We start from the raw sequence: 27,066 nt of genomic DNA, 5'->3' as shown, positions 1-27,066 counted from the left end.
GGAATTAACGTTTTTGTGGAAACTACCTTTGCATACTTATGAATGCATCTGTAGGATATATTCTTGGAGATGAAATTACATAGTCAAAAAAATGTGCCTAAAAATTTTTGGTATATTACTAAATTGCCTCAGGTATGTGAACCAGTATATATTTCCACCATTACTATCTTTAATTTTATCCTATAAATGGCTTGTTTCCTAGATTGAGGGTAGTATGAATTTGAAAATATTTTTTATTTATTACTTTAATGCAAAGTTCTATAAAGGGAACACTTTTTTGTGGGGGCTGAATGTTGAATGTTGCTTTTTTTTTCACGTTTTTTTTTTTTTTTGGTATCATTAATCTACAGTTGTATGAGGAACATTATGTTTACTAGACTCCCCCCTTCACCAAGTCCTCCCAACATACACCATTAGTCACTGTCCATCGGGTAGTAAGATGCTGTAAAATCACTACTTGTCTTCTCTGTGTTGCACAGCCCTCTCCGTGCCCACCCCCCACATTATACATGCTAATCGTAGGACCCCTTTTTTTCTTCCCCCCCTTCTCCCTCCCTTCCCACCCATCCTCCCCAGTTCCTTTCCCTTTGGTAACTGTTAGTCCATTCTTGGGTTCTGTGATTCTGCTGCTGTTTTGTTCCTTCAGTTTTTCCTTTGTTCTTATACTCCACATATGAGTGAAATCATTTGGTACTTGTCTTTCTCCGCCTGGCTTATTTCACTGAGCGTAATACCCTCTAGCTCCATCCATGTTGTTGCAAATGGTAGGATTTGTTTTCTTATGGCTGAATAATATTCCATTGTATATATGTACCCCATCTTCTTTATCCATTCATCTACTGATGGACACTTAGGTTGCTTCCATCTCTTGGCTATTGTAAACAATGCTGCAATAAAAATAGGAGTGCATCTGTCTTTTTCAAATTGGGCTGCTGCATTCTTAGGGTAAATTCCTGGAAGTGGAATTCCTGGGTCAAATGGTATTTCTATTTTGAGCTTTTTGAGGAACCTCCATACTGCTTTCCACAATGGTTGAACTAATTTGCATTCCCACCAGCAGTGTAGGAGGGTTCCCCTTTCTCCACAACCTCACCAACATTTGTTGTTGTTTGTCTTTTGGATGGTGGTGATCCTTACTGGTGTGAGGTGATATCTCATTGTAGTTTTAATTTGCATTTCTCTGATGACTAGCAATGTGGAGCATCTTTTCATGTGTCTGTTGGCCATCTGAATTTCTTCTTTGGAGAACTGTCTGTTCAGCTCCTCTCCCCATTTTTTAATTGGATTGTTCACTTTTTGTTTATTGAGGTGCATGAGCTCTTTATATATTTTGGTTATCAACCCTTTATCGGATCTGTCATTTGTGAATATAAACTGTAGGATCCTTTTTGTTCTATTGATGGTGTCCTTTGCTGTACAGAAGCTTTTCAGCTTGATATAGTTCCACTTGTTCATTTTTGCTTTTGTTTCCCTTGCCCAGAGAGATATGTTCATGAAGAAGTTGCTCATGTTTATGTCTAAGAGATTTTTGCCTATGTTTTTTTCTAAGAGTATTATGGTTTTATGGCTTACTTTCAGGTCTTTGATCCATTTCGAATTTGTGTATGGGGTTAGACAATGATCCAGTTTCATTCTCTTACATGTAGCTGTCCAGTTTTGACAACACCAGCTGTTGAAGAGGCTGTCATTTCCCCATTGTATGTCCATGGCTCCTTTATCATATATTAATTGATGATATACGTTTGGGTTAATGTCTGCAGACTCTATTCTGTTCCACAGGTCTGTGGCTCTCTTCTTGTGCCAGTACCAAATTGTCTTGATTACTGTGGCTTTGTAGTAGAGCTTGAAGTTGGGGAGCGAGATTCCTTCCACTTTATTCTTCCTTCTGGTCTTTGGTGGTTCCATATGAATTTTAGAACTATTTGTTCCAGTTCGTTGAAGAATGCTGTTGGTAATTTGATAGGGATTGCATTGAATCTGTAGATTGCTTTGGGCAGGGTGGCCATTTTGGCAATATTAATTCTTCCTAGCCAAGAGCATGGGATGAGTTTCCATTTGTTAATGTCCTCTTTAATTTCTCTTAAGAATGTCTTGTAGTTTTTGGGGTATAGGTCTTTCACTTCCTTGGTTAGGTTTATTCCTAGGTATTTTATTCTTTTAGATGCAATTGTGAATGTTATTGTTTTCCTGGTTTCTCTTTCTATTAGTTCATTGTTAGTGTATAGGAAAGCCTCAGATTTCTAGGAAACACTTTTAATTGTATCACATTACTTGGTTCATTCAAATAATGTAGTTTAAGAGTGCATTGTGTCCTTGTAAGCACCAGATCAAGGAGTTCTTTGTTTTAAAAGAAGCTGGGTTCCCTCTTATATGCTGGAAGCAATAATTGGATTTAGAGGAAGTAGATCAGAAGGAAAGAGAATAATAGTATTATCATGAGGTAGATTAAACCTTGAACAAAATTGATGCATGCAAACATTTCTTGTAGGTATACATTTCTAACACAAATTATGTTAAGATTTTATACAGAAATATTTTGAGTATTTTTTTCTTGCAGCAAACTTTAAGGGGTAACTTCAAGTCTGTAAAATGAGTTGTTCTTGTAAAACTGATCATAGGGAGTCAATGTCTTAGAAAATACCTGGAGTTAGAAATATTGCATAAGTTTTAAGTCACTTTAAATCATATTGCTTACATGATTTAAAGGTAAAGAATACAGACAAATTTCACAGCTTTTTTTTTTAATTACCTGACATTGTTCACAACCCCTGTATGGAAGGACCCACTGCTTTTGCCTATCAGTGATGCCAATAGTATTTGGGGGAGATTGTTAGTTTTGGTTATTTTCTCTAAATTCTTTAGTGTCTTGTCAGACTTCTCTTTTTTCCACTTTGGGTTATGACCTGTTTAGGTTTGCAAAATCAATTTAGCTTTTAAGGAAAAATGAAACAGAACTAAAAATATTAAGGTTATACAGAGAGTAAGAGCAAATGCTGTTTAGTGAAACTTTTTCATGTATGTATACATATATTAGATATTTTTTCTGTGGGTCTCAGCAGGTGTTTGAAGAATTCTAATTCTTCAAATTATTTCTAACTTAAAGGTATAGTGGTACATTGCAAACAATAATTTTTTTTTTCTTTTTACCCTCTAGCCTTCCTACCTCTCAGGAGAAAGTAAAACTTTAAACCAAGCAGCAGTACTAAAGGGTCAACCAGCTAGAAATCTGTTTGCCATGGGAGTTCCTTCCATAGTTTCCATGAAGTTATCAGTCAGGTGGACCTACTTGTGGAGCTTTATATACCATACATATGAATACTCACGAACACTATTTTGGGAATGTGTTTATATTTGATTTTTCAGATATACAAAACTTTGGTTTTATGATAATTTGCCCCACAAATGTCATTATATGTTGCTATCTGTGGATAATTTATGACTATTTTTAAACCTGGCTCATTGTCTGGTTTCCTTCTGTTGCCTCACATGTCATCTTTTCCTTGATTAATGAGTTGCCAGTGTACAAATTAAAGTGAAACTAATAGCACTTGGCAAAGACATAATTTGTGAGGTAGATCTGCTGTTACATAGGTCACACTCTAAGGCCAAATTTGTGAATTTTATATTATCTACGACATTGTCTCCTTTCTCATTAGCTCAGATAATTCCATTCTAACTGCACTTGGTTGCAGTTTTGTAACTTATACTAAGTGCTTTTTTCTCTAAAAGGTGAGCTGCTCTAATAGTATGTGTTTATAAAATAAAAGTACTGTCAAGACCAAAGGCAGCTGCCAAGGACCTGCCCAGGTGTACCTATTTTAGTTGCAGTCTACAGTGGTATCTAGTTTTGAAAGTCTACAAAGTAGGGTTTAGTTTTTTGTTTTTCTAGAAAACCGTGGGCTCTTGAGGTTTAACTTAGCAGTCTTGATTAGAATGCTAATTTAAAACTTGACAGGAAGAAATTTCTCTCAAAACATGTATTGATGTTGTCTGATTGCAGAATCTGTGGGAAATTTACATGAAGTACTATAGAAAGTTACTGAGAGCAGAGAACAAGAACAAGGGAAATTAGCTGGATTATCCAGCGTAGTGTCATGCTCTGCTGACACCTCTTCTTGTGCCAAGACACTGCCTCAAACTGAAGCAGATACTCATGTTAGCTGGTCTGTTAAAAACATGAACAAATTTTTGTCCTTTAGCTGTTTTTTTTTCCTAACTTGCATATAAGTATACTCCTCTTAATAATTCTTTCTTCGGACAGGTTGCAGCACAAATGATTGGGTTTGTTTTATATCACATATCACATTTCAGGCCAGTCTGTCTCAGATCACACTTACTTTCCTAGATTGAACTTAGATATGTCCTAACTTATTTGATGGAGCACTAGGAGACCAGTGCTAGGGTTATAGAAATCTGGTGATGGGGTGGAAGGGGGGACTCAGTTCAAAAGTGATCAGTAGAATAAATGCTCCAGAAAAAGCAGTAATAGTGTATTTAGTGCCTGCTGTGAGCCAGCCCTGAGGATGCAGTGGTCAGCAATACAGGCCTGTGCCTCCACATTTCCAGACTTCTGAGCGCAAGTGAGGTAACTCTTGGAAGAGCAATTTCAGTGGAGTGGTGAGATGGAAGGCAGATCGTGCTGAGTTGGGAATGAGTGAGGTTAGGAAGTAGAGGTAGTGAAGACAGGGCACTTTCAAGAAGCTTGGTGAGGAGGGCAGAGCTAGAAGGGCACACAGGAGGGAGGGATTTGTTGTGTTTTGCTCTGATTTGTTTGAGGATGAAAGAGTCTTGAACATTTATTTACAGGCTGATGAGAGAAAGCATCAGTAGTAATGGAGAAATTCAAAGATGCCCCTGAACAAGCAGTTGGGAAGAACAGAAGGTCCAGGGGTTGTCTGTGGACAATAGTGAGGAAGTAAGCAAGATTTTATTCAGTGAAAATTTCATGAATTTTACTTAATTAAGGAAATTGAAGTAGTACCTGATTTCCAATTCTGTTTTCATTATAAAGTTTCAGGGATATTAGGGTGGAAAATATAAAGTGGCTAATTTATTCTGTAACTATATAATAAGAACAGAGAATACTAGGGGAGAAAACTGTTCTCCAAGAGCTAATGCATCTATCCTCATTGAAGCTTCTGTTTTGTTGCCTTGTTATCAACAGTTATCCAGTGTTATTTGTTCAATTTCAAGTTAAAGTACCTTTTGGAAATAATAGTAAACTCTCAAATATGGTGATCTGATAAAGGTAAAACAATTTCTAATGTTTTACTTACCTTGTTCAGTTTTTACTGTGAAACTGTCTAAACACAAGTAAAAGACCTTATGGATTTGTGTAGAAGTTCAATATGCACAGTAAAGAGAAAAATTCTTAGGAATATTTGAAAACCAGCTCCTATAAAATGATGACTCTTACTGCTCTTTAGCAACATTTATTTAAGAGTGAATATGTGTTGCCGCCCCTGTTGTCATTTACATCATGTATGTGGTATTTATACTCCTGTGAATCATCCTTGAGTACATCAAAACCAGGAGGACAAAAATTTGGTTGTCACTTTTGGCCATGATCAACTTAGATATTTTCATTTACTGCATTTTTACCACTGTGTACATTAATACTGGAACAAGAGATTCACTTCTTGGCCATTTTATTGGTTATTAGCTTGTAAGCATCCTTTTTCTCCTTCCAAATTATTGTGGAAGTTTCAGAAACCTTTTTCTAAATAACTCAGAGACCTTTAAGGGAGGATATTTGTAATTCTGATTTTTGCTGTCAATTATTTCTGCACTTAGACATGTTCAAGTTTTATAGCTTGTGAGGGATTATTTAACATCTTTAAGCTTTTATTTCTTCATCTGTAAAATGAAGTTAATTCATGAACGCTTTTCACATAGTAACAATATATAGTAAACGCTGAATAACTAGTGTTGATTTAGGTAGAGAATGAAAGCATGTAAGATACTCATTTAACAAATGTTTTAAATAATACTGCATATTTTTATGCAGTTGATGATATATTGATACAATTGATGTCTGTGATGCTTGCATGTTTTTTTTAAACTGGCAAGTTCAAAGAATTGTGAGATCTCTTACAAATATGCAGCTTTGGGAATGGGAAACTTTAAGTAGCCTTAAAGTTTGCAACTTATATTGAAGAGAGTATGGTAGTCCTAAAAATAAACAAACAACAAAATTCTTTACTGAAAAAGCATCTATTTTTAGGGGCTCTCACTGTTTTAGTGGCCACCCCGAGCTAATATGCTGAAAACAAAAGCACTCAAAGAGAGAAAATGAAAATTATCGTTTTGATAGACTTAAAATTTTAGAGCATGAAAACTTTTGTCACAATCCAGTCATTTCTAGATATATTGAAAACCAAAAAATAAACTAAAATCCAAATCATCATATGGCTCAGAAGAAGGGCTCTTCTGTTTCTTTATGACAAAATGACTCTTAGGCAGGAATGTAGGCTGTGCAGATTCATTGAAACAGTACATTTTGATCATATCTCAAAACTCCCATGAGGATATTACAGTAAAGATTTGAATAATTTGAACTACTGCAAAAGCAAGCAACATTTGTGATGCAAATTGATGTTAATTGTTCATGTAACATACTCATTTTTCTAAAGAAAATACAGATCCTTTTCACTCCCCCAAATGATTTAACACTAACATTGAGAGTTCCTTCCAGACAAGATAAAAACTCATCAGACATATTGTAGTAAAAAGGTAGCAATTTCTGTGTGTGTGATCCATTAAATAAACTTGCTAGTGTAGTTTGTTCTGTTAAAGTCAGTGACATAACTTCAGATACAGTTGTTTGTCTTTATTTTCCCTTATCTTAACCACCATCCTTCTTGCTTATGTTTCCTTACCACTGCCTCATCTCAGTCCCTATGAAAATAAGTTTGGACTGGAGGGTCCTCAGTAAAGCTGGATAGTATAATCGAGATGTGCTTACCTGGCCTTGAAAATTGACGTACACATTGATGCAACTGGGCTGGTACCCAGTAAAAGATGGGTTTTTCTCTGATGAGTTTTTATCTGGTCTGGAAAGAACTCTCGATGTTTGGGAGATTACTAGATGACCTCTTGGAGACCTTATCACTACCACTGAATGTGAGCCCAAGAACATTAAAGGTAGTTAATACTTTATGTGGATGATGGAGGGGAAAAGAGTAGTCAAGGATTTATTCTCTTAGAGGGAGATATGTAGAATCCTTTTCATACCAACCAGGTACCTTCTTAGAAGCCTTACCCTTTTTGTCCTTCTTCTAACTGCATAGTTTCCACAACCAGTTTACTTAACGATAATGGTGAGAACTTCTAGGTTGCATTGTCCTGTTCCACTTCAAAACCTACATCTTTTAACAGACTACTAGTGGCCCCTTGAGTTGGTTCAGAGGTTATGGTCTCAGTTCTTCAACTTTGGGCATTATTTCGTATTTTCTAGGGATTGGTTCTAGAAATTAGCAGTGAAGTTAGCTTCATGTATCTTCAGTGTGGTTAGTGATATTTTTCTGAAATGACCTGTTCTTTCAATGACTTTTTAAAGTATATGCAGAGTCATGTGAATGTTTGTGCCAACTGAGCAAACATTGATTAAGCTGATTAAACTGTTGTTAAGGGTAGGTTATGATTTGAGCACATACTTCATGGAAGTTAAAATGTAATGACAGTTGATAACTTAGTGCACGGAATGTGCCAGGCACTAGAAATCTGTTATCTGTAATCCTCACAACAGCATCAAATGATAGGGACTTCTAGCCCCTTTTTATAGGTAGGAAACTGAAGCTCAGAGAGGACAAATTCACATAGTTAGTAAAGGGAAACTGGAACCTGAACTTAACATCTGTCGGACTCTTAGTACACAATCTTTCTTCCATATGTACATCTATGGCCTTAAATCCCAGAAGATAAATAAGTAAGACTTTCTTTTTAATAGAACGGTACATTTATAACTATGGTCACATATTCATTTGTAATGTAGTTGTTAATCTAAGTATATTGATTATCTGAGAAAATTTTTGTAGTGATGTACAACATATGTACAACAACGTGCATAAATCTTAGTTTTATGATGGGATGAATTTGTACAAATATTTGTGCCTGTGTAACTCCTACCCAGCTCTAGAGAGAATAACATTCTGAGCATCCAGCAGGCTCTTTCATGCTTTCTTCCAGTCAGTACCCCTTGTAGGTAACCAGTGTTCTGAATTATCACCATAGATTAGCTTTGCCTGTTGTGAACCTCATAAAAATGGAATCATACAATATGTATTTTGTGTGTGTTTATCTGGCTTCTTTCACACATTTTTGATAGCCATCCATGTCATTGTATGTAGTAATAATTGATTTTATTGCCATATATTCCATTGTAAGTATATACCACAGTTTATTTTAACCATTCTCCTGTTGAGGGACATTTGAGTTATTTTCAGTTAAAAATAATGTCATGAACAGTCTTGTTCATGTCTTTGAGTGCATGTAGTCCTCACTTTTGTTGGGTATCTACCTATACAGTTTAGGTATATACTGCCAGACGGTTCTCCAAATGGGCATACCAGTTTATCCTCCCACTATATCTTTGCCATCAGTGGCTATGGCTAAAATTGTTCTGTTTTAATTTTAGCCATTCTGGTGGGTGTGTAGTGGTGTCTTACTGTGATTTTAATGTGCATTTCCCTGCTGGCTTTTCATATGCTATTGACTATTTGAAATCCTCTTTTGTGAAATGCCTGTTCAAATATTTAAGCGGTTTTTCTGTTGGGTTGCCTTGCATTGATTTGTAGGAATTCTTTACATATTCTGGACATGAGTTCTTTGACATTACATGTATTGCAAATATATTCTTCCAGACAGTGGCTTGCCTTTTCACGCTCTTAAATGTTACTTTGATGAACAGAAGTTTTTAATCTGGTCTATACATCGATTTTTTCTTTTATGATTACTGCTTTCTGCATCATGTTTAAAACATCTTGCCTCACTAAGGTCATGAAAATATGTTATCTTCTAGGAGGTGACTGTTTTCCTTTCTCATTTAGACCTACAGTTTATCTGAAGCTGATTTTTGTGTAAGGTAGGTAGAATCAAATAGTTTTACCCCCTGTGTGGATATCCAGCTGATCTAGCACCATTTGTTGAAAAGGCTGGCCTTTCCCCACTACCCTGTAATGGTGTCTTTGTTGTCATGTTACTGTGTAGCTTTAAACGGAGTCTTCATGTCTGGTAGTTTAAGTCCTTCAGCTTTGTTCTTGGGAAACTTCTTAAGTGACCAGATAGTCTTAGGTGGTAGTCAGCCCCATTCCTCTTCATTCCCGTGCCTTCTCAAACATACCTTACCACTTGACCCCAGAGCTTTCAAACTACAGATTCACCATCTCTTCTTTTCCTTGACCATTTCAGACTTGAAGCCAAAACTCCTTGAGCAAGCGTAGCTCCTCTTCCTGTGAGAGATTAATAATCACTTTCACCCATTGTATGCCCTGTCACCCTAGCAACTAATCTAGCACAGGGCTCAGAGCTGCACTGCAGATAGCTGCTGCACTTCTGGATTGTTACTCTGATCCTTCTGTATTGGACCTCCTATTCCCAAGCCCAAGACCCTCTAATTTTCATGGTTTGTAGGCCTGAAGGTCTTCTTTGGCTTGCCTTTTCAATTACTGTTACTCACAAAGGTGTGATTTCTCATGAACAAATCTTCAAAGTATAGGTGGTTTGCTCAAATTCTCCATCTCCGTGCTCTGACTACCTTTAAGATACCCCATTTATTACTTAATCATAAGAGCCTCATGTCTACTGTTTGTGTATACTATGGCTTGAATCTTTCGTGGATACTCCCATTACTTGTTTACTCCTCTCTGACAAGTCTTGGAATAAACAGACATAAAAATGGCAAGTTTAACACACACACACACACACACACACACACACACGAGTGCTTGATCAGGTTATAAAGAAATTGGAAACTGATTAGGACTCCTGGTGCTGTGGAGGAAGGATTAGGAAGGATGAAGAAACATTTATTGAACTTGCTGTATGCCGGCAGTGTATTAAAGTAGCTCATCTATTCCTGTCTTTGTCCTGTTAAGTAGGAATAACTATTTAAAGTCCAGGTTTTCTTTGTTAAAAAAACCTTGATTTGTCTAAGCCAAACTTAATATGTAAATTCATTATACAAATAATACTTCAGTTAACAAATAATACTTCAACTAACAAATTTTACTGAGTTGGGCTGGACACAAGAATTTTCTGGAAAATTTTGGACCTCCTTCACACTGTCTTGCTTGTCATTTTTGGCTGAAACTTGGGAGCAGTGACTGATGGGTAAGTTGGGCCAGAGCCAAGACCTGATAGAAGGGAATGTGTACCCTTCTCTTCTCTTCAATAGGTGACACCATTTTGAAAAATATGGAAATGTTCATAGTCTGGAAGGCTGATCGAGCCTGTTGCACCTAGAAAGAGAAAGAGAGATGAGTACCTTGCCAAGGTGTGACAGGAAGAAAAACTACTTTCTGTGTTGTTGATTTGGTTACAAAGTTCCTGACTCAGGTCTTTGTTTTTACCTTAACATCCAAGTTTGAAATAGGCATTGAACCAGTAGAAAATTTTACTTCCCAAACAAAGAAAAGTTTAGAAAAAGCAATAGGTTAACCACAAACAGATATTACTAAAGAGAAACATCACAGATGGTTCTTTAAAAATAAAGTATTATGGAAGTTAAAATGGTAGAGCATTCAGGAAAATAGTTTGTCAGGGTTTTATAAAACCAAACATGCACTTAGCAGAGGACCCAGTAATCATACTTTGGGCGTTTATCCCACAGAAATGAGAACTTACATTCACACAAAACTTGTACATAAATGTTCTTAGCATCTTTAGTATATCTACTGTTCAAATATACTGTTAGTATATATATTATTAATGTAGTATTTGTTGCTGTTTATAATAATGCAATATAGGAAATAATTCTTAGGTCCTTCAGTTGGTGAATGATTGAATGTACTGGTTTATCTGGATGGTGGAATACTACTCAGCAGTAAAAATGATTGATGTGTTGATAAATGCAATAACCAGGATGGACTTTAAGGGCATTATACTGAGTAAAAATAGTCAGCCTCAAAAGGTTATCTATTATATGATTTATATAACACTCCTGAATTGACAAAACTATGGAGATAGCAGTTTAGCTGCCCAGGGATAAGGATTGGGTAGAGGAGTGGCTGCAATTCTGTATCTTGATAGTCATGTTAGTTACACAGATCTGTATGTGAGATAAAATTGAACAGAACTACACACAAACACAAATGAATGCAAATCTTTTTTAATGGTGAAAACTGAATAAGGTCTGTAGTGTAGTTAGTAGTAATGTTCCAACAAGGTCAGTTTCCAATTTTACCATTGTGCTAGAGCTATATAAGATGTCACCATTAGGGAGAGCTAGGTGAAGGGTGTACAAGACGACTAGTTTTGCAACTTTCTGTTAGTGTCCTGTTATTTTAAAAAAAGAAAGGTTTAAAAAATAAGGTATGTTTTACACCCATGTTCATAGCAGCATTATTAACAGTAGCCAGAATGTGGATGCATGCCAACTGTCCACCAACAGATTATAGTATATACATACAGTGGAATAGTATTCCTTGAAAAGGATGAAATTCTCCCACATGCTGCAACATGTATGAACTTTAAGGATGTTATGCTGAATGAAATAAGCCTGTCACAAAAGGACAAATACTGTATGATTCCACTTATATGAGGTGCCTCAAGTCATATTCATAGAGACAGAAAGTTAGAAGGGTGGTTGCGGGAAAGGCGGGGTTGAGGGAGTGGGAATGGGAAATTACTGTTTAATGGGTACAGAAAATATTTTGATGTCTTGGAAGATAAAGTCTAGAGATGGGTGGCAGTGATGGTTGTGTAACAGTGTAAATATTCTTAGTGCCACTAACTATACACTTGAAATGGTTAAATGTAAATTTTATGTGTATTTTGCCACAAGTAAAAAAAATAAGGTATTCTATAAGTAACGTGTTTATTATAAAATGTGCATATTTAAATGCAAACAAATCTTGAATACTTTTCATTTTTTCATTTTTCATTTTGAAAAGGTGACAAACCTGTAAAAAGTTGCAAGTTCAGTGTAAGTTTTTTTTCCAGAACAATTTGAAACTGTTACTAACCCAAATATTTTCATGCATACTTCCTACATGCAGACATTCTCTTACATAACCACATCAAAATCAAGAAATTAGCATCAATACATTACTGCTATCTAATCCTTGGATTTAAGTTTCACAGTAGTCCCAGGAATGACTGTTATAGAAAGGGGAGCCAGTTGAGAATCAGGTTTTACATTTACTTGTCATGTCTCTAGTCATCTTCAACCTAGAACATTTCTTCAGTCTTTCCTTAAGTTTCATGACAATGATACTTTTGAACATTATAGACCGATTGTTTTTTAAACTATCTCTCAGTTTAAGTTTGTCTGAAGTTTCCTCATAAATGAGTTCAGGTTATGTATTTTTGCAGGAATATTCCAGAAATGATCCTGTGTTCTCATTGCATTTTGTCAGGTGATGCACGATTTCAGTATTCTCATTACTAATGATGTTCATGATTAAGAGTTCAGGCTTCACCACTGTAAAGTCACACTCTTTTCCTTTGTAATTAAGTATGTTGTTGGAGGTATTTTGAAACTGTGCAATATCTTGTTCCTCATCTGACTTTCAATTTATTCTCAATTTATACCTATTTATATATGTAAGTACTTGATAGTTTATTATTTTATTCAGTGGATTATAATCCATTATTATTTTTATTTTGACACTCAAGTTGTCCCTAATTTAATTAGTAGGAGTCCCTCTGAGATGGCAATTGTGTTCTTTTGACATGTTCTCATCCTTATGAATACTTCTAAATTAAAAGAAAGGGAATCATGACATCAAAGGCTATGTAATATGCCATTGTAAGAATATAGCATAATTTGCTTAAATCATCCCCATGGAGCACTTGGTTTTATTTTTTTATTTTTTTAAATTTGAATAATATAGCCAGATTGCCTTCTGGAAACCTTGTAACAAATTACACACCCACCAGTAATATGTGTGCAAGTATCCTTTTCTCCACACACTCATTAACAGTGTTTTTAAATGATAGGAATTTAATAATTACATGAAAACTATTAGAGGTCAAATTACCCTATACACTAAGAATTAGAAGGCATTATCAGGACTCTAGACAAGGAAAGAAAATAGTGTTTGTATGTATCTTTCACTGTTTTTGTCCTTTTCTCTTTCAATCAGCAGAAAAAGTATCTCAGAAGTAAAGTAGTGATTTCCTTCTTTATGAAGCTGATATTGTAAGGGGAACAATTAAGGCAGATATATTACAATGGAGTCTTACTTTTCTCATGACTTGCTCATTTCTTTCAAATAACTCTCAGAGACTGACCAGTCATTGACCTCAAAGGTCCTCTTCAAAATTCTGAAGCCATTCTCTACCAACCAGCTATGTGACCTTTGGGAAAGTTGCTCTTTAGTAGACCTCATTTTCCTCATCTCTGTATTAAATTAAGTGGTTTCTAAGGTACCTTCTTCCTAAAACAAGGTCTTACAAAAATATTTTCTGAGAGTTGGAAGAAAGTGATTTTTTGTTCTGTTTTGGTTTTTTAGACTTGCAAAACTGATTGAATTTTGTAGTGAGCATTTTCCCCATGTATCTTACTTGGCAACTGTGAATTGCAGAAAGTATTAATTCATTGTTGTATGGGCTAGTTTTAATCTAGGATTTTTGTGGTTAATTCTCCCTTTGCCTTTGATGTTAAATCTGTCTTGTGGCACTTTTGTCTGTTTAATACAGAGGGACAAAACAACCCAGACATAGATTCCATTTAAAAATTAAATGTATATAAAAAGATATCATAAACCAGTGGATATGGGAAAGATTATGCAGTAAATGGGATTATGGTAATTGGCTATTTAGACAAAAAGTTCACTTAGACTTTTGCTTTAAATCATACACCAAAATAAGTTCGAAATGTATCAAAAATTAAATGTAAAAAAAATACTTTAATAAAAGCAGAAGAAAATAAAATGAATATTTATTAAATCTTAAGCTTTTATGATAGCAAAATAATGAAGAAAGTTACTAATGAAAAGATCAAGTTGATTTGACCCCTTAAAAATTAACTTGGGAAAACAGTTTTGTGGTTTCTTATAAAGTTAAAAGTTACATGTGACCCAGCATTCATGCTCCTGGGTATTTAGAGAAATGAAAACTCATGTTCATGTCACAATCTGTATACAAATGTTTATAGCAACTTTATTTGTAATTCTGAAATATGGGAAACAACCCACATGTCCTACATGAAGTGAATGGAGAAACAGACTTGTCTATCTGTACAGTGGAGTACTACTTAGCAATTAAAAGGACTGAACTGTATTGATATATAGTAACATGGATGGATCTGTTGATACATGCAACAACATAGATGGACCTCAAGGGCATTAAGCAGAGTGAAAAAAGGCCAACTTCAAGTGGTTACACATTATATGATTCCATTTACATAACACTCTTGAAGTAGCAAAATTATAATGATGGAAAATAGATCGGTGGTTGCCAGGAGTTAGGGTTTGGGAAAGGACATGACTATTAAGGGGTACCATAAGGGGGTTTCTTTATATTGATGAATATTAGTGAACAATTTTTGCAGCAGTTCTTATCCCAGTTGCAGTGATGGTTACCTTAATCTATATTCATGTGATAAAATTTCCTAGAACCACACACACACACACACACATGAAAAAGCCGGTGAAATCTAAACAAGGTCTGTAGCTGAGTTAATAGTGTACTGATGTCAGTTTCCTGGTTTGATCATATGCTATCATTATCATATTATAATTGGGGGAAACTGGGTAGAATATACACAAGAACTCTGTACTATTTTTGCTACATCTTGTGAGTCCTGCCTAACCAATTTCAAAATTGAGAGTTATAAAAAATAAACTGGTACATCCAGAAAATGGAATATTATTCAGTTCTACAAATAAATGAGCTATCAAGCTGTAAAAGGACATGGAGGAAGCTTAGGTGCATATTACTAAGTGAAAGAAGCCAATCATATAGTATGTATAGGACACATACTGTATGATTCCAACTCTGTGACATTCTGGAAAAGTAAAAACATCAGTGGTTGCCAGGGCAGGATGGGAGGGATGAATAGTTGGAACAGGATTTTAGGACAGTGAAATTACTCTGGGTTACACTATAACAGTGGATACATACATGTCTTTATACATTTCTCCAAACCCATAGAATGTACAGTGCAAAGAGTGAACCTTGATAGAAACTATGGGCTATCAGTGTAGATTCAGTTGTAATAAATGTATCACTCTGGTGGGGGATGTTCATAATAGAGGAAGCCAAGCATGAATGGAGGCAGGGGATAATATAGGAAATTGCTGTACCTTCTGTTCAACTTTGCTGTGAACCTAAAACTGTGCAAACAAATAGTCCATTAAAACAAAGACAAAAAAAATTAACCTGGGTTAGAAATAAACACTGGAAAGTAAAGTAAAGAAAATATTTGTATCAATTATTACAGATAAAATTTTCATGTCTTTTATTTAGTAAGAACTCAGGCAAATCCATAAGGCAAGCCCGGAGTCACCAATGAACTGGAAAGAGTGCTTAAGAGAACAATCATGTGCCGCAAGAAAGAATTTTGTAGATGTGTGTACTTTTGTATTATTTGAAATTTCCTGGAGTCCCCAGATTCAGTAATGTACTACCAGTGCCCTTGGAAGCATACATTAGAAGAGAAGATTTTTTTTTTGCCATTATATTATAGCTATGTAAGAGAAAAATGGTTTAAAAGATACAAAACAGCACTGTAAATTTGCATTGTTTTGCAGTTGGTTTTGAGAGAATTTTGAAAGAACTTGTTATATGTAATCTGTCCCTTCCCCCAAAAAATCTTTTTTTTCCAGGTATAAATTAATTACTTGAAAGCAATTGAACAATGGAGCCAGACATCATTCGAATGTACTCTTCATCTCCACCACCACTAGACAATGGAGCCGAGGATGATGATGATGATGAATTTGGAGAATTTGGTGGGTTTTCGGAAGTTAGCCCTTCTGGTGTAGGGTTGGTTGATTTTGATACACCAGATTATATTTGTCCCAAGGAAGAATTTGTACCTTCAAACCATTTTATGCCAATTCATGATTTCTCAGATAATATAGATAGCCTTACAAACTTTAAGCCCATTAAAAATGGTAATGATAAGGACATCACTGCTGAACTTTCTTCTCCTATGAAAGGACAGTCTGATGTTTTACTTTCTGCCACCAGCAAAGAAATAATTGCATCTAAAACTTTAGATACTTCCATTGATGGCATAGAAGGTTCAGGAGATTGCAATAAAGTTGTGGAGCAGAGACAGAATGTTGGAACACTTGCAAGTTGCTCTCCAGGAGATTTTAGAACTGATATGAATGTTGTTCATCAAAACAAGCGGTTAGAGAACTGCAATGGTGAAAAGCCACCCTGTCTGGAGATTCTAACAAATGGGTTTGCAGTGTTGGAAACTGTAAATCCTCAGGGAACAGATGATCTGGACACTATCAGTGATTCAAAAGGACGAAAGCCTCTTAGCACTCTTGGTACTGAGTATGATTTAGACTGTGAACCTAGTCCTGCTGAGGAATTTTCTGGTTTTGCCACATTTTCCAAAAAGGAAAGGATACAACTAGAAGAAATAGGATGTGAATTTTTAAATGACAGAGACGTACTAGCCATTCAGGAAAACAATAAAATTAATAGAGTCAATGAGCTGCATTCTGTAAAAGAAGGGTCTTTGGGTAGAAGCTTTGATGATAAGGGAGACACTGATAGAGGGGATCAGGCTTGTGTTTCAGAAATAAGTGTAACAAGTACCAGAGGTTTCAGTACTGAAAAACAAGGCCTTCCAACATTGCAACAGAATGAATTTTTGAATTCAGGCTTTCACTCCAAGACTTGGAGTTCAGTAGACCCAGCTGATAATTCTGAAGCCAGTAGGAGAGAACAATGTAAAGCTGAGGAAAAACTTGATTTATTTACTTCTAAATGTGCTGACCTATGCATGGATTCAACTTCTGATGGTGAAGATGAAGTTGGCTCTTCCAAAGAAGAATGCAGAAAGTTCACTGATTCCCAACGCCCCAGCATTGATCCTGCAGAAGAAAATGTTTTAGACGATTCTCTGAGTGTAAAAAATGGTGACAGCAGTAATGACTTTGTGACTTGCAATGATACTAACGAGGATGATTTTGGTGACTTTGGCACAGCTAGTGGCACAACTCCACCTTTTGTTACTGGTACTCAAGATTCAATGAGCGATGTTACTTTTGAAGAGTCCTCAGAGCACTTTCCACATTATAGTGAACCAGGTGATGACTTTGGAGAATTTGGGGATATAAATGCGGTTTATTGCCAGGAAGAAATTATATTTACTGAGTCAGACCTAAAACAGACTTCTGGTATTTTATCAGAGGGATGTAAGTTGGCAAGAAAGGCTACTGAGACAAGCAATGAACCTGTTTCAGAACTGGAAATTGAGCAAGAAGGTGAGTTTGGAGATTTTGATTCTGTGCCAAATATTGAAGATGACGGCAGTGCTTTTCAAGACTCTGATGATTTTGCAGACTTCAGTTCAGCTGGGCCTACCCAGGTTGTAGATTGGGATGCTTTTGAAGATGGACAGAAAGATAGTTGCTCTTGGGCTGCTTTTGGAGACCAGCAGACTGCCGAATCTCATCATCGAAAAGAAGCCTGGCAGTCACATAGGACAGATGAAAAGATGGATACTCCAGGAACTCCCAAAATGCACAGTGTCCCCTTAGCAACTTCCAAAGGAGCAGTTGCTGGTGGCCAGTTACAGGACACAGCCACTTCAGTTCAGGTATTTACTGATTTTCTCTATTTTATAAGATGTGTTAATTGCTGTGGAGGCTTCTAATTCAGCTTTCAAAAATATTTGTGAATTGGGTACCTGTAAAGGAGTCTCTTGATACATAATGCTTGCCCAATCTGTAGATTAGTTACAGTTTTCACAATCCTCAGTAAACTTTAAGTAGACAGTCCTATAATAATGCTTGGTCAGATTTTTATTTTTATCAGTGAGTTTTTTTAGTATTTACAGAAATTCATCAACTTGGTTTTTAGATGAATAACCACTTATATAAAAATGGATTAAGTAGCTAACTATTCCAGTTAATCCTTCAGTTTTTACTTTTACAGTGATTTTCAAAGAAGATTAAACAGATTTATAAGACTTTTTTCTTTTTTCATAAAATTTTCAATTTGTCTATGAAAGACTTAGGAAATTGAAGTTTTGATTGCAGGAGAGAGCAAGCAAAATTTGAAACCATTACTTGAGCTGAAGATTGTAGGGACTTACTTGAAGGACAGAAAAAGAATTTGAAAAAAGCAGACTTGGACTTCATAAATTTTTTTTTAATTTTTTTATTTTGATATCATTAATGTACAATTACTTGAACAACGTTATGGTTACTAGATCCCCCATTATCAAGTTCCCTCCACATACCCCATTACAGTCACTGTTGGAGTTTATAATTTAACAGCTACAAAAAAACCTGGGGGGAGGTTGTCATTTGATATTTTTTTTCTACTTTTCACTCTATGTGAGCTGAATTAAAGTGTAGACCTAGAACAAGAAATAGCTGTAGGTTGATTTACTATGGCTGTGTTTATTTGCTTATAATTTCCTGCAGGGTGTACATATGTATACTCTTAGGGAGTATGTGTGTCAGGGAGAGTATTTTTACCCCACAGCCCCTGTACTTTATTCTTTTCTGGTCTAGACTCTTTCAGAAAATATTTATTAAGATTTATTTTGAGCTAAAGTAGCCCCTAGAAGTACAGCTTGATACCTGGATTATTCCCCAGTCCTGAGTTGTACCCTGTGCTAAATTTAACCTTTCCTCAACCCCAGGGATGTGGAAGAGAATACTCTAGAGGGTGTTTCCTAGGGAAAATCCCTGCTTTGTGCTGACAGTTGATATATAACAGTTAGTCCACAGGCTTCTTTTAAAGATACTGAAAATAAAATCAGAATCCACAAACTCTACTTCCCCAGTTATCTTTTGCTGAGCAAACCATTTTCAATTGAAAATATTTCCAAAGTCTGAGTGTTAATTGAAATGGTTATACATTATTGCTTTGATACCTTTGATACATTAAGATATTAGAAATTATGGTATTAACCAGTTAGTGTGTACAGCTAATCACTTGTTATTTGACTTTGAGTGTCTGAATAGCTTAATTTGCTGATTCAGTTGTTACATTGCTTGGCTATACTGGGTGTTATTCCTAGTGAGTAATTTATTATTGAGACAAGCTTGCAGTTTTAAATAAGGAATGCAGTACAACATAGGGAAAAAGAAGATTAAAAGTTTAAATTAAACAAGGAGTGAATTAATTATGTGTATGAACTAATATAATGCAAAGGGAAGTCTTGCTTTTGACCTTTTAATCCTTTCACTACTTGGTTTCATCTTCCTAGAGTATAAGGTGACACCAGTATTGGATAATCTTTAATTTATAGCCTTAGAACTTTTAACATCATGAGATAATGAATTTTTAAAAATATGACCACTTCCAAAGGGATTTTTTTGCATCATATAAGTTGATTGAAGTTGTTTATGTCTAATTTGATAACTAGATATAAGAGGTAATTAAGTATATGGGCTTTATGAATCTTACAGATCTGTAATTTGAGTCTTGACTCATATTCTTTTAAGCTTTATGAATTTGGACAAGTTACTTCTGAGCTCAAATAGAGTCTGTAAAGAGGAGATACTATATACTTCAAAGGACTTTTGTGAAGATACAATGACAATAAAATTTTTAATGAGTGAAAAAATCTGAAAAATAAGTTCTATAGTTTGATTTTTTTTTTTTTTTTTTTTTGTAAAATTTTATAGTATGATTTTGTATAGATGTGGCAAGATGCATTAACTTCCTGAGATTTGTTTGGCTCAGTCCTCAGGCATTTATTTTTGCTGAGTGGGTTATACAAAATGAAAATAAGTTGGAGCTGGATGTTAGAAAGGATAAAATGCTGGAAGGAGCTTGAAGAGAAGTTTGGGAGGAAGTTGAGTTAGGAAAATGGGTAAGCCCTGCTGAGGAAGTGACTGAATTGGAAGTGATTTTCATTATTATCCTACTGTTGTGAAGGAGGTTTGTGGCCCACAGTTTCTTCCTTTTCCAGAATCTGCTGAAAAAGTACATTAACTTAGTTCTCTTGGAGAGGATTAGATTTATTAATATTTTTCTTAAAATGTTTATCCTAGTTGTTACAGTGTTGAGGACAGCACAGAAATCCTCACATATTAGTGACAGTAAACATTAGGTTTTTTCAATGGTAGAATTTAAAATGATTTATTCCTGTTGACTCTTATCTGAATGCAACTATTCTGTCTATACTGGACAGAGTGCTATCAAGTGGCTTTGTCCAAATTACGCTTTGACAAAATATTTTAAGAGTCTTTGCTCAGTTAATTCAACTAACAGACACAGAGAACAGCTGTTTGTTTTGTGAAGTCAACAAATGGTATAGTTGTCATTTCAGATTTTTTCTACTTTTCACTCTATGTGACATTGTTGAAGTCCCTATTTTTTAGTACTTCCCTTTTTTTAGCCTAGCAAAAGACCACTTAATATTTAATAAAATATATCTTCTTGAGTCAGCAATCATTTGTTGCAGCTTTATTATAGTAATTTGTTAATTAGTTAGGGAAAAGTCAACCAAGAAGAAATCTTTCAAACTTAACAATGTTCTTAGTCAAACTAATTGTCAGATGTGGGTTCAGCAAGCCTCAGAAGGTTCAAGCTTGATATAAAAGCCAAAAAAACCACTTATTGAGATACTCTTCTCCTTCAGTGAATATTTTTGCTGAGAACCCAGAGTTCAGTGTTTTTCATGCTCTAGTTAACATTCTTATAAATTGTAGAGAAAAGCAAGTAGTGGTATCTGTATTATACAAATTGGAAAGAGGTCAAAACTGTCCTTCACTTTTGGATCTAAGATTTAAAACAAAACAAAATGACAACAAAGAAAAAAATCCTCCTTACTTTCAAAGCAGTCCTTTGTTCCAAAAGACCATTGTGCCACCTTGTCACTTTTATTTCTGTTTTATTTTTTAACCTGTTAATGTTCCAGAAAGGAATCTTGATTGAAATAGCCGCACGGTCTTTTTCTTAGTTATATGGTAAAGGAGATGTCATAAGCACTGCTTTTAACTCTGGGCTTTTGTAAAATTTTTAAAATATCGTTATGAGTGTTATTTGAAAATTTAGGTAAATGCTAGGTCATCTCTTTTTATTAAATGGCTATAGGAAAGGAAGCTATGAGTCATTTTTTCTTTATTAGCCATCTAATTGATATTGCTACTCAGAAAATGTTATTAAAGATTTGTTTTGAAAACTTTTAAAATTTTAAACATCACAAAAAGGAAAAAAGAAGAGATTCACTAATACTCTGGCTTATTTTGTGATTAAGTTTTTGGTTTGTTCACCAGTAAGTCAGCATTCTCAAACTGAAATCCTACATTTTCACCTTTATTTAAACATCTGCCTAAGATTTGTGCAAGTTTTCCTTTCTGTGGGTGAACACTTATTATTGAAAACAGACGTAAGCAACAAAATAAAGAAATTAAGTGGTTAAAAGGTACAAACTTCTAGTTAAAAAATAATAAAGTCCTGGGAATGTAATGTACAGCATGGTGACTATAGTTAATACTCTGTTGTATATTTAAAAATTTCTAAGAGAGTAGACCCAAAAGTTCTCATCACAAGAAAAGAAGTATTTGTAACTGTGGTGATGGATGTTAACTAGACTTATTCTGATCATTTTGCAGTATGTACAGTAATTGTACACCTGAAACTAATATAATGTTATATATCAATTATATCTCAATTTTTTTAAAAACTAAGATTGTGGCCTTGTAACTCTTTGCTTACTTGAAGTATTTAGATGGCAATTCCTTTTGCTATTTTTCGCTTAGAAAATTTGAAATTCTGGTCTTCAATTCCAAAATAGATAGAAATACTTATTGAATTTATCCAGAAATTGTGCAGAAAGGACAAGCCATCTTTTTAGAGCATGGTAAATATTATAATAGGTCACTCTTCTTATATAGCTTGAAATGGGGGGATTGATAGTTACAGTTGTAGATTGTACTTGATATCTTACTTAATATTTAATGGTGATGTGGGATAAGTTAGCCTCTTAAATGGAAGATAAAATTACCCAGTGGATTTTATGTTTCTTCTAAACATAAAATTTTTATGTTTAGAGCAAAACCTAATGCTATCAATATTAAAATTATTGACATTAATCAACTTCTATGCCTAAGGAAGAAAGGAAAACTAACTAGAAATATGTTGAAGGAATTTTAGGAATGATACTTTAAAGGAGATATACATTTGAATGGCATAAGAACCAGAATCTAGGATCCTAGGTACTGGTCTTACCCCTTTGGAAAACTGAATGAGACTCTCAGTAAAGACTTGTAAGCTCTTTGTGACTGGGGGCATACCAGTTGGGAAGCTCTGCATTAGGTAATATGACTTATTTTGCACCAGTGAGTAAAATGAGATGGCTGCTTGTTTATCTATCCCAGGGTGCCCTCCTCCAATCCCAGACGTAGAGATGTGACAGAACTGAGAATGAGTATACGTGAATTTATGCATGTTGCTTTGCCCCCATTGATGAATTAAACCATTGGATAATATCCGTTTTGCTTTCCCAGAAATCCTATCTGGTGAAAAAGTGAAAATAAAATTTATAGAGATGTTTAAGGTAATAAATAAAGGACACTGGTAGAAAAACAAACATGAGAAATTAGAAAATTGGGAAAGAAATGTTAAAAGCCAGCATACCTTAAGAGACAAGTATAGCCAAGGCCACATACAACTCTTGTGAACCCCTTCCCCATAAAAGATATTTAAAATTCTATTTTATAACTTCCTATAAAGACAAGTATGTCAGTACTAGCTATTTAAACATTTTAATGAATCCCTAAATTATTGCAGGCCTTAGGCCCTGTGCCTACTGCATAAGTTGGCCCTGGGTATAGTATAGTGCTTAAAAACAAAGCTCTGGATTCATACTCCGAGACTCAGATTCAGGTTTCAGGACTTACTTGAATTAGCCACTTCCCTTAATAAATGTTAGCTGTTACTGAATAATCTCAGAAATGAACTGTTTGGAAATTCAACAGGGTTTTTGAACAGAAAGTAATAGGGAGGCAAAGGAGAATTTGCATGGCAGTACTCCTGGTTCTGGCTGTATACTCACCTTTCAAACTATTTTGAGAGAAAAGCTGCTGCTTTAGGCTAATTTCCATTCTCAGAATAGTTTTGACAGGTAGGAACCCTTGACTACAAGGGTTCTTCTGTGCAGGTAGCAGACCTCCTTTGGCTTCTTAGCGCTGGGCATAAATAGAGAAAATAAAAAGGGAGTTTGGCACCTGCCTTGAAGAGCATTTGACTTTCAACCTTACATTTATCAGAGCCCCCAGTTCTTAAAATGTTTAATTACCAGATGTGCTGATGTTTGCCTGGCTCAGAATTTGAGATATGTATGCATTGAAGGACATGACTGAGTTACCCAAACTGGTATTTAGGTAACTGGCCACCAATTTCCTAAATCCAAATTCAACAGAGAACTGATGACTAATATTCCTCTTTGATTTTGAAGTTGAAAGCATTTAAAATTCAAACTTTATTTGTGGGGATATTATTTTATTTAGTTTGCTGTTTAGTTCCTATTGGAACCTCAGCTAAATACTTAGTATGCTAAGTGTGTATGTACTTACTTTTTACCCTCACATTAATTTATGTGGGCCTTAGGTCAGTGCAGCAGTGACTCCTTAGTAAAAACTTAACAATTTTTACTAAAAACAGCTTTGTTGAAAACTGTGAATTGTAATGTTAGATGACGTAATTTGCTTTTTAAGTGTAGTTATTACCTCAGCAGTTAACAGCAGAATCCCTTATCTAATGGCTAGGAATGTTTGAAAGATCACAAAAAAGCAGGTAAAAGCATTATTTGATGAAAAGAAAGTAGACTTTGGAGTTGGACTTTGGATCAGATCCTAGCAACATGAGACTGGTTAATGATTTTAATCTCTATGAGCTTTAGTTTATTCATCTATAATATGGAAAAAGTAATGCTTTTCTTTCAGGGTTTCTTTTAGGAGATTCATCAAGTTACATATGTAGAGCATTCAGTTGTTATGTATATTTGTTATAATCATGTAAACATATCCAACCTATGTACAAAAGTGATTTAGATGGCTTACAATAAAATACACTTATAAGTAGAACAAATATACCCCTGCAGTCTTTAAAGTGGAGTGTTTTTTGAAAAATCTGGTGCACATTGATTTAGTTAGCATTCCTGTACCAATGATGTGCTGGAGATTCAAGATAAGACATAGTTCCTGTCCTCAAAGCTCACAAAATTTTTAGACATTGAACTTAGAACTGCTTTGAAAATGTAGTGTTTAAGAGCACAGACTCCGACGTTACATTTCCTAGGTTAGGTTTTGCCCTTCCCATGTAATATTCATGTGGCTACGGACAAGTTAACCTCTCAATGCTCCATTTTCTCATCTAGAAAATGGGGGTAATAATATTATTACTGTTACCTTCCTTATGTGGTTCTTATTTGACTTAAATGATCTAATATTTGTAAAGCATTTTGGAAAATGCCTGGCACATGGTAAGGACCATATAAGCAATAAATACAAACTTTAATGCACTGTATCAGGGTTTTGTAGCTTCTGACTTTGTGTCAGAGAGCTTCTTTTGATCTTTTGCTGAATTTAGGCCCTTACTTGCCTGAACTGGGTTATACTGGTATTTCTTGCTTTATATATGCTGCCTCACCTGCCTAGGGAAACTGGAATTCAGCCAGTCTGACTTTACCACTAATTCCAAATAATAAAATATAATCTTTTGGAATTTTATATCTAATACAAGTCTGCATGTACTGGAATATGTTAATAAACATCACTGTTCAATTCATTTCTTCTTTTTCTGAGTTAATCAGCTACAAGGATTTTAAAAATTGCATAGTACTCCCATTCAATCAAACCAGGAGTAGACTTCCTAATATGGCTAGATATGCATTATATAGAAGCAAGAGTTCATAGAAGCAGTTCCTTTTTACTCATGCACAGTAGAATACAAGTTTAAGTAGTACTTCACTTTATTGACTCTAGTTTTGATGTGATACTAATTTTATTTCTGATTTGGTTTAAGGCTGTTGGGTATATTAAACTACCTTGGCTGATTATGTTGAGGAAAAGTATATATTTTCAATCAGCTAAAATTATTTAATAATACTCAAAAACAAACCTGGTACCTTTTCCAATACCAACAGTTTTGGTATGCCTTTTATCTCATGCTCAAATTTTATGTTCAAAATAATTTTTTAAAAAATTTAGTGTTTGACTGTTGCTGTTTGAAAGGAACTTGAATTAAAGGAATCTTTGGCATTTTTTTGAAAAAAAATATTTAGTGTTTGATTACAATCTGTTTAAGAAAACCTGCTTCTTGAAGGAAACCTGTCTGGTCACAAGAGAAAGTGTTCTTACATAGGTCATTTCTTTCTTTCCTGAGCATTATGTTAGTTATATTCTTAGTTGGTCTATGTTCCGTCACACTTTTTAACTTTTATTATGCTTCTTGAGAAGTGAAACATTCTTAAACACACCCAATGTGTGGTTCACATACTTTGTATTTCATAGTATGATCAGGGTTAAGTCACACATACCAACAAGTCAACCAAAATGTTCACCAATTTCCAAAGTTTAAAATCCACAAGAAGTAACAGGTTCTGTTTATGTAAGCAGCTCTTAAAGATAAATATTTTTTAATTTGGTACTTTTTTCCCAACTCAATATGAAGATCCTGGGGAGAATGCAAAATATTTAGATTATTTAACTTCTTATAATGTGTTAAAATATAATGAGTTTATTCTTCTAGAGTGCATGAGTAAAAAAGGAGCTTTATTTATATTACCCTGCTTATATGAACTCTTCTTTCTGTATAGTGTATATCTAACCACAATAGGAAGTCTACTGGTTTTGATTAAATGGGGGTACTACTGAGAATAGAAATTGATGGATGGAACAAGTGTTTTCATAATAGTTTAGAATGTTAAGTATATGGTAGAGAAACATTCTTAGTGAGATTTGAATGCAGTGTTGACATTTATTTTATTCCCTGGCAGGCCACTGTGTCTGTATGTATCATCTGTATAATAATACTAGTGATAAAAGTTACCACTTCTTGAGCACACATTGGCTGCCAAGCACTTAATCCTGTAATTCCATCATCCACCCTGTGAGGTAGGTCCTGATGTCTCCAATTTATAAATCCAGAAACTGAATCCCATCCCTTGGGTCCATAGTCCTCTACTGAAGTGTTACAATTACATCAGCCATTTACTTAAGGAATTAACTAGTAATAAGTGAAATCTGGCATTAGTTACTTATTACCGTGGACAACATAGTAGTAAGAAACTCTTTAGAGGGTGTCCTTTTACCATCAAACTGATCTTGTGGATAGTTGGAAACTGATATATTTTAAAAGTAAGGTGTCAGAGGAAATTTAATTTTAATCAAAATCTTTGTTAATTCTGATGCTTTCTTGTTGAATTGTTGAGTTTCTCCTTGTGATGGATGGTTCTGTTCAGTCAGTGCATTGTTTAGTTGAATCTTTATTGCTATACCTCAGGGATCAGCGGACTCTGGCCTACAAGACAGATCTGTCCTGCTTCCTGTTAGAGTAAATGAAGTTTCATTGAAACACACCCACTCTTACTCATTTATGGATGAGCTGCAAAGCTGAAAATATTTATTATCTGTCCCTATACAGAAAAAATTGTTGACCCTTGCTCTACCTCATTCAACAAAAAAATTTGAAGCAATTGAATATAATATAATCCTAAACTTTCTTTTAAATTTTCCACAGAATTTATATTCT

At 34.9% G+C, this 27,066-nt stretch overlaps 1 protein-coding gene across 8 annotated transcripts in view; it reads left to right on the top strand.

The window, feature by feature from the left end:
• AFTPH (aftiphilin) overlaps window positions 1-27,066 on the top strand; it is a 63,060-nt gene that overhangs the window by 10,300 nt on the left and 25,694 nt on the right. For 6 of the 8 annotated variants that reach the window (XR_005025828.2, XR_005025827.2, XR_005025826.2 and 3 more), the window contains one exon: window positions 15,990-17,947. Coding sequence is in view for 5 of the 8 variants with exons in the window: in XM_036890342.2 (XP_036746237.2) it covers window positions 16,022-17,947 (1,926 nt within the window). In the remaining 3 variants the exon portion in view is untranslated. Of the gene's footprint in view, window positions 1-12,552; window positions 12,576-15,630; window positions 15,733-15,989; window positions 17,948-27,066 lie in introns of those variants that run through there. The other 2 variants (XM_036890340.2, XM_036890341.2) reach the window with 2 other exon arrangements.

Source organism: Manis pentadactyla, chromosome 2 (genome assembly GCF_030020395.1).
Source record: "Manis pentadactyla isolate mManPen7 chromosome 2, mManPen7.hap1, whole genome shotgun sequence".
Lineage (NCBI taxonomy): Eukaryota > Metazoa > Chordata > Mammalia > Pholidota > Manidae > Manis > Manis pentadactyla.
Note: the sequence above shows the minus strand (reverse complement) of the source record. Positions and strands in the feature narration are given on the sequence as shown.